The sequence below is a fragment of the Micromys minutus genome (genome assembly GCF_963924665.1).
Source record: "Micromys minutus genome assembly, chromosome: X".
Classification (NCBI taxonomy): Eukaryota; Metazoa; Chordata; class Mammalia; order Rodentia; family Muridae; genus Micromys; species Micromys minutus.
Genome location: NC_137970.1, coordinates 125735594 through 125748931, shown reverse-complemented (window position 1 = coordinate 125748931; position 13338 = coordinate 125735594). Strand labels below are relative to the sequence as shown.

General features: G+C 49.6%; 1 protein-coding gene across 1 annotated transcript in view; it reads right to left on the bottom strand.

Annotated features, from left to right (window-relative positions):
* The window catches only part of ZNF185 (zinc finger protein 185 with LIM domain), a 39604-nt gene extending 26945 nt beyond the window's left edge, over positions 1-12659 (bottom strand). The window contains exons 1-10 of the mRNA XM_080910999.1: positions 12591-12659; positions 4470-4547; positions 4178-4301; positions 3764-3829; positions 2828-2866; positions 2668-2742; positions 2070-2156; positions 1230-1313; positions 389-472; positions 65-106 (exon numbers count right to left, since the gene is read on the bottom strand). Of these exons, the coding sequence (XP_080767125.1) occupies positions 65-106; positions 389-472; positions 1230-1313; positions 2070-2156; positions 2668-2742; positions 2828-2866; positions 3764-3829; positions 4178-4301; positions 4470-4503 (635 nt within the window). The 5' untranslated portion in view covers positions 4504-4547; positions 12591-12659. The remainder of the gene's footprint in view (positions 1-64; positions 107-388; positions 473-1229; positions 1314-2069; positions 2157-2667; positions 2743-2827; positions 2867-3763; positions 3830-4177; positions 4302-4469; positions 4548-12590) is intronic.
* Positions 12660-13338: the final 679 nt, after the last annotated feature.

Genomic DNA, 13338 nt, shown 5'->3' with positions numbered 1-13338 from the left:
TCCCTACTGACAGCTGTTTGGATAGCGCCTGGCTCCTGAAGTGGTGTTCCTTGCTCACACTTACCTTTTTGCAAGAAATGGTGACTGTAGCTCCTGGGTAGGACTGCTAGAAAGGAAGCAGAATGGGGACATGTTGGAAAAAGCTCAAGGTTAGGTGGCATCTTAGTCCTTCTCCCAAGAGAGTTCGAACCTTTCTAATGCTCAGAACCTTACCTAATTTTAGTCTGTTTATCTTTCTGAGAGCCCTGAAGCTCAAGCTGGAATTCTCAGTCTTTTATTAGTCAAAGGAAAGCTGAAGCCCCAAGCAAAGGAGAAGGACCCCAGAACATGGAGTCAGTGGTACGCAAGGCAGGTTCAAGCCCACAGGCCTTGTTCCTGGACAACTCACCTAGTAGTCTTCTTAGCTGCCGAGAGGACATAAGAGTGCTCCCGTGGGGCTGTCTTCCTCAGAACACCGATTGCAGCCTGGGACCTGGGTTAGTATGGGGTATTTAATGGGTGTCAGTCTAGCCTCTCTGTCAGGTTAGCCTGGGATGTTCACTGGCTGACTCGTGAATACACCATGGGGTTGAGAAGGATAAGCCAGGGTAATGTCACTGATTGAGCCTAGACACTACTCTGGTGATTTGACTAAATCCACACACTTAAGCAGGTGACAGGACAGCATTCAGTAAGAGCCACCATTGGAGATTCTTATTCATTTGCCTGCTCCTGCACTATCCAGATTTCAGGCCTTGTGCCACTCTGGTCTTTTTGCACAGAACTGACAGCCTTCCAGGGATGTTAGAAAGGAGTTGTCACTAAGCTTCCTAAAGCACATACGGATTGGCAGATGTTGGCCTTTACCTGGGATCCTGTTAGCAAGGGTCATTTGAAACTCTGGATTCATTCCTGCATTCAAAGAACACTGCAAACACCACACACCCAGAGAGGGCAGGATGCAGACAGCCTCTCCTAGGGCACTTTGCCCTGAACATTTTTCATGAGCTTTTTTATTCTTTTTGTAGACCTGTGTTTTCTAGATTCTATCCCTAGAAGGTTCTCAGAAGTGTCTCCTGAACTGGCCCAACACTTAGAGATAGTTACCAGACTTCTGGAAAGACAAGGGGTGTCCTCGTGATTCATATGTTATGTATTTTGTACTGTGGCTTGTATGATTCTTTTCAGCAATCTGTGAAGAGTCTGGCCCCTGCCCTGCCCATGGGTATGCCCATAATGAAGACCATCACCTCCGTTTCTGCTCATCTGGAGTGAATGGCACATCCTCTTCCTCCATCCCTGATAAGGAACTGCGCCTGATGTTGTATGGTGCTCTGTGGAGGAGAGATGCAGATGACTCTTCTTCCTCCATGTCCTTTCTGTTCCCTGCTACCGGCTACACCCTCAGCATCTTGACCTACTGACTACCAATAGTACTAACACTGCTGGAGCAACACTGAGCCTTAGCTCATGCCACTTGCTCCCAATTAAAAGCCAGTACTCTTTTCTCCTGTGTTTGGTCCCTCAACAGCCAAGTTTCACAAGTTCCCTAGAAATACCTGTCAACTGTGCCATGAAACAGGATGATGGGGGCAAAGAACAAGCTGTCTAACAATGTGGACTAGACCCCTGTCCCAGTCTAGGGGCCCTTGGAAAGCACCTCAAGGAAAGCTCAGCTTTAGATACAAAATACCCACACCTATAGTCTATGGGGACAATGGCAACATAAGAAATTTTATGCCCAAAAGCATAGCTCAGTCCAGCCCAACCCAGCCCAGCCCAAGGACCTGAGACCTGAATGAGAAATGCAGAGTGTGAGCAGTAGCCCCATAGCTATGGCTCATGGTCCACTGTCTAGACCCCTATGCTCCTTCCAAAAACTTCCAACAGTCTTTGCTTTGCCTCCTGTAAGAAGTGTATTGGGAATGGCCATTCGTTTCTCTAGAGCTTTCTCATCCTTTGCTCAAGAACCCATCTATAAGTGGCAGCGGTTGTGAAGGCACTAGGAATAGCTCTCCTCAGATTGTGCTCAGAGCTCCATGTCCACCTGCCCTCAGCAGGCCCAGTATCTGCCATCATGGTATACTCACAGCTTCTTATAATCTTCTGTAGTCATCTTATAGCCAGACGACTGAAGAGGACGGCTGGAATTAGCTAATCCCACTTGCCCAGAAGCACTAGAAGAGCAAGACATTTCCATCTGTCCAACCACAGGTCCCCTCTTACCTGCAGGTTTACCAACACAGCCCAGGAGAGACAGGACCTGTTGACCCTGCCAGGCATTCTGAGCAGGGCAGACCCAACTGAATAGGAAAGAGCCCACTGGGCTCTCTTCCATATCTTCTCCAATAGTGTCCCAGTTTTGACTAATATCAAGATGTTTCGGTAACATGACACCTTGGAGTACTGGAAAGGTGAACTAAACACATGGCTCAGTGCCTTCAGCAAGTGTAAGGTGCCTGCTATGAGACCAAGGGGATGAGGGGTAAGTAAAACGAAGATATATGGGCGCAATCCAAATCTCTGTCCAGAGCCCCTCTCCCTGGGTGAGTACCTCCCCCTCCCAGTCTCTGTCCCTGGGAAAAGGCCAGACAGAACATTCCCTTACTGCTTTGCCAGCCCTCTCTCAGACTTGACTCAGGACAAGGCTCTCCCAACCTTCCTATTGACTATCTAGCCAGGATGTACCTTTTTGGAGCTCCATTGGTCTTAGAAGTGTGATCCTGGGAGTGGGAACTATCTATTGTTCGGGTGAACACTCCCCTATAAGAGACACCAAAAGATATTTAGAAGTCTGGGTGTGGCCCTAGTGGCATGAGGATGCAGGTCAGGTCTGGAAGTCACTTACCGGATGATGTAACCAGCTGGAGCCCTTGTGTTTGGAGACCTGCCAAGAGAAAAGGAGACATAAAGGAAATTGTGGCCTTATTATAGCTTTCAAACCACTTATTCCATCCTATTTCCAACTATGATGGCTGATCGGTGCCCTGATTTGGTGATTAGGTGCTCACTGTACTCCACCTATCTCTCCTTCAGTCTCTCCCAGGAACACGGCCATGGTTGACTCTTCCACAGCCATGCTGAGCAGGTACCAGGCCAGGCTTGCTTTATGGTTGGACATTTACTGCAGAGTTCCAGAAGTTTCCTATCTGCCAGGCACCAGGGCACTTGAAGGAGAGATCTGTCTGTTCTCTCCTAGATCAGACTTAAAGTCCTTTGGTCAAAGCCCAGGCTGACCTCAACCTGGGGCTGTGGTGATGGATAGTAAAGCCCTGTGGTCTTCCCCTCCTTCCCACTCCTGTAGAATGTTTCCTCCTCTGGCCCTTGGGGCTCTCACTCCCAAGTGGCAATGAAAGTGTGAAAGCAGAAGGCTTGGTCAACAGCTGGGTGCTGGGGCATTTGTCAATGACAGATGGGGTTCAGAAGACTTGGGAGCACTAAGGAGAGCATGTTAGAAATGGTGAGAAAGGGGGCAATGAGGGCCCCTCCAAAGAGCTGGCAAGATGGCAAGGACTCAGCAGAGAGTTCTATTCAGCATGAGTGCTCTGGGCTGGAACAGTGAAGCAGGTCTAAGGGCACCACAGAACTCTAACATCAACTTTTATACACCTAGTTCTTAGCAGATTCTTGGAGATGGACAAGTTGCAGAAACACTAAAACATTACAAATGACTCACTCAAAGTTCTTCATGACATTCCCAACTCCTGCTCCCTCTGTGATACCTACACCTCCTTGAGGAAGTTTCTGGGATCCACTTAAGAGTCAGCTAGGTAACACCTCTTACCTGATATTTGATTCGTCTCTGACAGATGAGAAGGATGTGGCTCGGTTTTGACTTGAGAGTGGCTCTCTGCAGAAAGACAGGCCCTGAAGATAGCAGCTCTCATGTTCCCCACCACCTCTTACCCCTGTGGCTCTATCCCATTAGTCTGCTGTGTACCACCACTGCACCTCACCTTCCCCTTTTCTGACCCACTTTACAGGTAGGTATGTGACTACATATGCCTCTCAGCACATAGGATTGTGATATTTGTGGCTGTGTTCAGGTTTTCAAGTTTTAATGTCACCTGGCTGGGCAGTGGACACACAGCTTGACCGAGTTCTAAATGGTGGGATGTCCTGAGCATCCTCAGGAAGGGTTGGGTCACATGCTTCCACTATTGCTGCCTTCCCCTCTGGCCTTGTGTCCGGGACTTACATGGTATCGTCCTCAGAGTTGTCATGCTTGGTGATCCAGCTCTGGTCACCTTTCAGTGTAGTTCGTACTTTCATCTGTTTTAGGATATTATTGCGCTCCTCTTCTCCAGATGGTAAAGGCCTCCCTGGCAGGGGCAAGGCTAAGAGCCTTAAACATGGAATTCCAGCCCAGAGTCCCAGGGTCCTTGCCAGCCCACCCATTATGGGGTCATCCATTAGCTGCATGAGCAATGTTCATGACCCTCTAGGGGTTTGCCTGGGATAATTCAGGCAAACATCGCACGCAGGCTTACCTTTTCCAGTACCTCCTAACGAAGAAATACTCATGATGTTTATATTTCGATTCTGTAATTGATGGATTCAGTAGGCTCCTGGGAACAAAGACAAACAGAGATCTGTCAATACATACATTGTAACGGCTTGTGGGTCACCATTAGAGTTTGGATATGGTTTGTCTTGTGTTGTAAGCCTGGTTTCAATATGGCAGTATTTAGAGGGGACACTTAAGAAGTGAAATTTTGGGGAATGGGAAAATGACTCAGTCAGATATGGCTATGGTAACACACCCTTGTGCCCTAGCACTGGGAAGGCAAAGACGAGGATCCCCGAGGCTTCCTGGCTAGCCAGTCTAGAAGACCCTATCTTATAAAATAAAGCAAACAGTGATAAAGACAGCTGATATGACCTCTGACTTCGACATGTGCATATAAATATGTGCATACATGTGCATCCATACTTAGCCCCTTCACCCACACATCCACATCCATTCTACCTGCTACCGTAATGCCACCAGCCATGAGATCCTTATGTGAATTAAGCTGCTGCTACCAGTATGCCTTTGAGTCTCCAGAAGTAAAGATATGTCCTCTAGCCTAGCACCTAGCCTCAGGTATGACATCATAATAGAGAAATTAACCTGCTGTGATCTTAGCACACAAAGATCATACCAGTTTCCCAGGAGGCATGAAGGGTGACAAGAATCATTGGAATTCAGAATGTATGAGTGAGGCCAAAGACTAAGCACACATTCCACTGCTGGGCACTACACCTACCTGTATAGCCATGGCTGCTCACCTGGAGAATATGGAAGCCAGTGGGCAGTCAAGAGCTTCTTGTCAGTTACTAAGGCTAGAGTGCAGACAGTGCTATTGAAAAGACTCTGGGGAAGGGAGCTGGTGGTATTAAGGAAGATCCAACAGTGTCATGATGATTAGTATGGTATTGAGCCAGACAGTAGGACTGAAGCACATATTAGGCACATCACCTTTGAGAGCAGGCAGACGTCTTGGAGGTAGGGCAAGGACTCAGGGAATCAGCTACTTTAGGATCATCTTTCTTACACTAGCTGTCAGGCCTTGGGCAAATAAGGTAATGTCTCTGGGCTGCCTCACCTGTAAGATGAGAGTGAAATGATCTACATTTCTGGACTGCTGTAAAGTCAGGAATATCATTGGGCAGCTTGGCATAAGGAAACGCAGCCAGTGTTGTCTAATCAGTACAGGACTAAGTGGGTACGTGCAGGCCTATTTGAGGTTGGCTCTTCATCCTGTTTCCTCAGAGGGACCCAGTGCTAAGGAGTGGCCTCAGCATCAGATGAGGAGACTGGTCATAGCCAACAGGTTCCTCATAGTCTGGTCTCTAGGCTGAGAGACCCAAAGCTAAGGAAGAAGAAAGGCCTAGAGTGTGGGTTTGGATATTTCCCTTAATAACCGCATTGGATCCTTTGGACATAAAGAGAGCTTGGGAGGTTCAGAGGTGTAGACAGGACGGAAAGCAAGGCCCTAGAGGTGCTAAGGCGGAAAGAACTTTCTCCTGGGGTTGGCCACCCCATAGGTCCCTCCAGGGCTAGGCTCTGACCTAGTTCAGTAATGGTACCAGCTGGCAGGACCTGAATATGTTTCCGTGGAAGTTGGGGGGTCACACTAAAAGGGGAAGGGAAGGAGGCCAAGACCAAACTAAATTAGTCACATCAGCAAGAGCCTGCTCTCCCATAAACTGTACCAAGTGAGCAGTCCAGGCAGGCTGAACCTTCTACATGCCAGGAATGGAACCTCATCATGGCACTGAAGTTGCCACATCAGAATCCAGTTGCTCTTATGGTTGCATAAACCCAGTTGTCTGCATCCTAACAGACATGTGTAGAGACCACATGAGCCAGAATGCAAGGTACAGTCAGTGCCTTTATGCAGACCTCTAAAGCCTGAGCCTTCAGTCCCTAGGTCTTTTCATGATATCAAGTGTGAAAACCTTAGACAGTCCCTCTCCTCTTTGCATGAAAGCAAATACCCCCCCCCCCTCTGTTGGTCCCTCAAATCGTACTAGGCCTTTTTTTTTCTGCTGTCTTAACTTATTTTCTGTAAGGCACCTCAAGTACATACTGCTTTCCTAGATGCCAGTGATTGTGGCCACTGGTTTCCACATAGGAACTGGGTAAGCAGGTAAAGCTCATCCCCACTGTAGCAGCCACAGCCATGCTAGGGCTTGTACTAAACTGAGAACTTGTGAGTTTTCCCAATGACCATGTTGTCTAGAAGTTTCCTAACACATTAGAACCAAATAAGCCACATGTCAAATTAAGACACTCCCCAGGCAAAGGAGCAAGGATGTGTGCCAGAAAGAACTGGGGCTAGTGCTTCCCTCAGTCACCCGCTTTCCCTCAGACCTGACTACATCCCAGAAATCCAATTCCCCTTCCAATACGACATTATTCTGTTTTTGTTCATTCGTTCATTCATTCATTTTCCCATCCATCCATCCATCCATCCATCTATCCACCCACCCATCAACTTTCCCAGGCTGGCCTTAACTCACTATGTAGCCAAGTATGGCGGTTAGCACCTTGGTTCCTCACCACCATGGGTGCAGGACCAAAGTCACAAAAATCAAAATCTGCAAGGGAAACAGACCCCTGATGCTACAGCTGTCCTCTATGGCTGCCCTGCAAGAACTTGGTTTGGGCTCTACAACTCTGAGATTCCAAACTTCCTGAGCCCCAGAGCCCAGTCGGATTATGTTGCTCCTTGGCCAGAGTACTTCCACCCCTGCTTCTTGCTCAATCCAACCTATGCCAACAGATGCAAGGATGGCTTTAGGGAAGCCCTGTTCTCAAAATGCACCCAAGCTCTTGTATCTGTTCCCCACCCCCATGGGGAAAGCACAGGCTTTAGGGCAGCTTCTCTGCTCATCAGTGGAACCCAAAAAGAGCTTGCTGCTTTGTATGTGGTGGAAGGCGAGCAAAATAGTGAAAATCTTGGCTGGGGCAGTCTCCCTCTAGAGGCTTTATAGGGAACTGCAAGGATGAGCAGGTATACTGGATTTGCCAGGATGGAAAAAGCCCTGGGTTCTCAGTACAGGTCACTGAAATAAGGGGCTAAGAAATGCTAAAATTCAGAAAACACAACCTCAATCCCCCGACTCACATTCAGCATACTTATCTGTGCTATCTAGTCCTATCCTTTCTCAAGGAATGCACTTGGCCCACAAACGGGACCGAGGCAGACCTAAACTAGCACTCAAGCTGCCAACTTGATCTCTTTCCAGGCCAAAAGGACTGGAATGATGAAATGTTCCATTTGTGAAACAGGCTCCCTGTGGCTGGGATTTGTAACCCTGGGCATTTGGATTCTCACTGTCCTGCACTGGGGTCTCAGCAGCAGTCAGCAACGTAAGCAGCTAGCAGAGACACTACTGTCATCGGTCCAGGAGGTGCTGAGATCTAGTTGCAAGTGATTTAGAGACAGAGCTGGATCTGACGGAGTAAAGGCTGAGCAGCATCTGGCTCTAGTCTGAGCTCCTAAGTCTGCTGCTCAGTATACAGGTCCCAGGAATTGAAGGCTGGGCCCCTCTGGCAAGAGTGTAAGGCCTGTCTGCAATGCTCTAGTCCCTGGAGCTCCCGCCTGCAGGCCAACAAGGCAGCAGGAAGGAGGTATACTACGTGGAAAGAAGTTGGAAGAGACGTGGGTTGCAGAGGAAAAAATGTAATATGGAAAAAAGCAAGCATGGTGGGAGGGGTGGTATTTGTAAATGTTCTTTACAGGTAAATGACTTCTGCATGAAAGTCTGGAATTTCACCTCCCACCATCCCATCCCCAAGCCCCATATTCTAGACTTCTTGGCATCTGTGCTAGAGAAATCCTGGGAGGAAGATGTGTGAGGCTGGCCAGGTCATTTTCAATGGGTTAGGGAGCTGAAACCCCAAAAGGGAAGGAGTACTCTTAGCTATCTGCCCTTCCTAAGTCCCTAGAATCGCCCAACAATCATGTACCCATTCTCTGACTCTCAGAGGGATGTATTAAAAATCCTTGAAGATGCTGGGCTACTTCAGGGGTGCCTTGGCATACAGGACCAGCAAGGACCACTGGGAAGAGCTCTTAGAGAGATGCCTTTGAGATATCTGGGTGAGGTCAGCCTGCTGAGGATAGTGGAAATCATCTTGCTCCCAACAAGACTTCGGCTCTAATTTCCCATATGAGCTATTTACATTGTTAATATTTTACCTCTGGAGCTATTTTTCAAGACAGGGTACAGAGGAACTCCTAAGCCTTACTCCACAGTCCTAGGCACCTCTCTCATATCTTTACATCCCAACAGTTATTTCTTCAACCTGGAATCTGAGGTCTCAAGCCAGCCCCACTCTCTCAGAGATGCTATTTCCATCTACAGATGGACATGTCATGAGGTCAGAGGGTCTGGGAATCTTGGAACCAACACCCCTCCATCCTTCATGAGTATCCTATGCCCTCACAGCTGCTACGTGTTCAGCCTTTTCCAGAGCACACGTGATGAAAGGAACTCAGCCCCATTTGCTCTTAACTTTGGCCAAAATCACCTTTGTCCTTCTTGAAAGTGATCCTCTACTGGGGATATAAAGAACTACCCACCAGCTCTTCTAGTACTCAAAATGTTTCTCTCTTGTACTTTCCTGTCCAGCTCAAGCCCAAAGTCCCTTTCACTCCACCCTTGCTTCTCCAACTACCCCCATTTTGGGATAAGAATATGGAAGCCAGGAGAGGAGAATGCATTTGCCTAAGGTCACATTTTCTTTTCTGCAACAAGCGCCTATAGCAAGCTACCAGTCAGGCTGGGTGCTGGGAGATAGACAAGAGTCAGGAGAAGACAGACAGGCCCCGCGGGCCCTGCCAGAGTGCTGCATTTCCCAAGGAGGTGCCCTTGGATCAGGTCCTAAACTATGAAAGCATGAGTAGGAGCTGAATGTGCGCATGGTCAGAAATGGTAAGCAAAGTCTGCTTTTTGGGGTTTGTGGGTTTTTCCCTCTCTTTATAGGCTAAACCAGGCAATGCCTGATGTCAGCATTTTCAACAGGGATCCCCATTCGTGTGAGTGGAATCCTGGTGCCTTCTCTCTCCATAGCAACCTTCTGCCACATCAAGCTCTCTGGAAAAGTGACTTAGTCATCAGAAAGTGGTGTTCTGAGCCAACCATCATAGGGATCAGCCCAAGGGGACTGAACCTCATGCCTGAGGTGTGCCCACAGATGGAACCAAAGACAGGGACCACCAACAGCCACCGCTATGGCTTGGGTTTGCTGACCACTGGCCCCAGAGGCCAGGCCTTCTCTGAATCTTGGGTGTGTCTTCAGAGCTCCACAACCTCCCCAGGCTACCAGCAGTAAAACCTCAAGGGCAACTGTGCAAGAAGAGGGGCTACAAAGCAGGCATTAACAAGTAGGTAAAGAACTGCTCTATGTACTCCTCAAATTCCCAGCTTCCCTCAAAACAAGAAGTGAGCACCACCCACAGGAAAAGTCCAGAAAATGTTTATGAGAGCAGCCTTTAAGTTTCTTCAGCAGATAAATTCCTCAGGGACATGTGCTTAAGTTGCAGATTCCTTCCACCCTCCTCCCCTCTGAGTTTAGGTTGTAGCACATCAGCCCTGGAGAACATGCACAGGACATCTAGGTCTTGTATTTTCTGGCTTCTTTCTACCCAGACCCCTCCCTCTGACTTTGGTCACTCTAGCAGGGACAGTGAGCTAAAAAGACCTTCCAAATGCTTCCATGTGAATCCACAAGAGAAGGTAAAGGGCATCATTCTGTGCCTCAGTTTCTCTTTGAGGAGAAATGAACTGATACCAGCTATGCCAATGGAGAACCAGCTATACCAGGACCAGGCCAGAGTGCTAAGTCGACTGATGGCAGATCAGGGTGTGTGGTCAGTGAAGATAGTGTCTTTACAGCACCATGGGTAAGAGAAAGGCCCAGAGGTCACACTAAGTTCAGAGCCCAGCTCAACAACCATCCACTTGGACAGACAAGAACATACTACCCAACCTCTATGGTTTTGATTTCCCTCCTCATATTCAAGCAGTTTGGTACAAGGAGAGTGTTATTAGGATGATATTTTCCTCCTCAGTGGTCATGGGAGCAGGAGGTGAGGTAAGGCTTAGTTTGGGAGGAAGAAGCCAGACAAGTTGTCTTCACCCAAGCCCGATACCAACCATGGGTGCCCAAAGTCTGTAGTGTAATGAGAAATTTCTCCAAGCACCACATCCCTAAAGAGCAGCTCACCCAGAACTCCAGTAATGATCCTGTTCCGTGTCACTATATGGCTAGCAATGAAGGGAGCCTCAGGATTTAGCAAGCAGAAAGAAAATTTGTGTCATGTGTGACCCAGCACAATATAGGCTATGGCTTGAGGCAACATCTAAAGGGATCAGTCATACATGGAGACTTCAGTGAGAAAAGAGAAAGGCAGGCTTCTGGCTTTCATCAGGCACAATTCCGCATCAAAGCCAGAATCAGGGGTGTTTGTTTGGCACACAACTGAAGACAGTTCAGGGAACAGGTACCAGGGCCCACCTCAGCCAGTTCCCGAGTGCTAGGAAACCAAAGACCCTGCCCTATCAGATCTTAGAAGGCCCAAAGCAATTTGAGGAAGGAGTCGACTACATTCTAGTTACTGCTGGGACCACTGCTCTTAAGTTGGGAGGGCTTTGTCCTGTTAAGATCCAGACGGCAGCTCCTTCCGGAGTAGCCTATCTCTCTAGAGACTTCTTGGTAAAATGTGGGGCTGATTTCTCTCCTATCCCTCTTGACCTGCTCAACTTTCATTCAGTTTCCCTCCTCCAGGGAGCCTTCCTAGTCTTTCCAGCTTGGGTTGCATCCCTGATCCCATTTAGGGAGCTTTTCATTCTCAAAGCTGCAGCACCCTCTGTGGTCATGAGCCATGTTTGTCACTGACCCGTGAGTGTCCAAAGGATGAAAATGAACAGATTTTGAGCATCTGTTGTGTATTTGGCCTTGACCTGGGTACCTTCTATCAGTCCCACTCCACTGAGTGCAGAGCCCAAGCCAGCGCTGAAAATTGATGGGATGGTTCTGTTCCTTCCAATCTTGTAGTGGCTGAGGGTGGTGAAGCGAACAGCACCTTCTCCAAAGCCCCCCAGCAAATTGTACTTGGTGAGTATACCTGTGCCTTGGAGACTTGTTGGCACCCAAGCAGGCACTGTGTGTGCCATGGGAAGATAAGAACTTCATAACCCTCCTACTGCAGCTCTCCGATTCAGAGCCCTCACCACCATTCAGGTTTATCAGCCTGTGACAACCTGCTTCCTGCTCCAGTCTGAGTACCATGACTAGAAATCCAAAAGCCAAGAGAGCAAGACAAGACCAAGAGCAGGTGTCAAGGTGAGCCTGGTAGGCTTCTTTTCACCAGGGGAGCTGCAGAAGAAAGTGGCAGAGCAGACAGGAGGGTTTTCAGCCTTTCTCAGAGGCCGAGTTATCATTAAGCAGTTCCAAAGAGAACGAGCCTCTTGGCTCCCCCTGCCCCCGCACGAACAATCCAGTTACAGAGACTGTGCACAGCAGATCCCGCTGATAACACCACAGTGACACTTGATTCGGCGCCTTCTGTCTGGGTATGAGCAGCTCCCTTCCCAGCCCCGAGGTCGCTCAATGCCCAGTGCATGTCCATCACAAACCACCACCAAGTCCCTTTGCCCTGGGCTCCAGGCCAGTGAGGGGATTCTGGAGTAAGCTTGCCTCTGGAGCTCAGTTTCCTCATCTACAAAATGGGCACATTTTACTAAGGATGTGGGATTCTGGGATGCTTGCAAAACACCAACTCTAGGCTTACCCTGCCCCCTCCCTGCTGGCAGTCTACAATCGGTCTCATCCACAAACGGGTAGGACAGAGGGACTAGACCAGCCAGAGAACCACCTGCTTTTGTTGGTCACTCTGAGGAACCTTGCCCGTTTCTTCACTCGCAGTGGAAAGCAGAAACCAAGGGTACTGCCTCCTCGACGAGAACCGCAAGAGGGATGCTTGGAGCGAGTGTGAATTATAGGCAGGGAAACTGAGGCCCTGGCTTGTGTCCAGGAGGACACAAACTGGGTGCTCCTTGTTGCCTCCCAGTGGTCGGGCCAATTCTTTAGGACGGCGACTCAACAACCCTACCTGGTACAGGTGCCCGGCTTTTGTGGCGGGCACAGATGGTCGGGCGGGCGTGGTGCGCGGGCTCCCTCGGGTGGGCAGCGCTGGACCCAGCCGGGCCGCGTCAGCCGGCGTGGGGAGCGGGGCGCAGCGGGAAGCGCGCGGGGAATCGAGGAGGCACGGACTGGGCTCCGCCCGCCCGAGAACAAACAGGTTTTCTCCGGCTGCCTGGAGCCTCGCCCCTCGCCCCTCCCCTCGGCCGGCCCCCTTCCTCTGCCCTCTCCTGGAGTAGGTAGATGCGCCTGGCACATTCCGCACATTCTCCCGCCAGTGTCCTCGGTCCTCCCACCTCTTCCCTGCTCAGCCCTACGAAGCTGCTGGAGAAATCAAGGCTGGGGCTCCTGTCACCCGGCTCAGAGAGAACTCCAAGAACTTTTGCCGCCGTGGAAAACTTCCAGGCTAATTCCTCTGGGCTCCCAGCCCTGGGGCCAGGAGGACTCCACCAAGTAAAGGGCCCCCGCTGCCTAGTGGCTTCCCCAGCCTGCGCCCGGCGAGATCTGGCCTAGGCTCTGGGCCAACGACTTCCACAGATGCTGGCGGGTCGGTCCTGTTGAGAACTACTGTTGCCTAGATCCATTTTACAGATGGAGATCCCAGACAGGGGCGGGGAAAGGACTAGGCTTTGGGAGGGGGTGCCGACTGATGTCTGAGATCATGCAGGAAGTCAGGCATAGGAGAAAAAAGTGAACTAGAAGCTTCTGTCTGGCGCCTG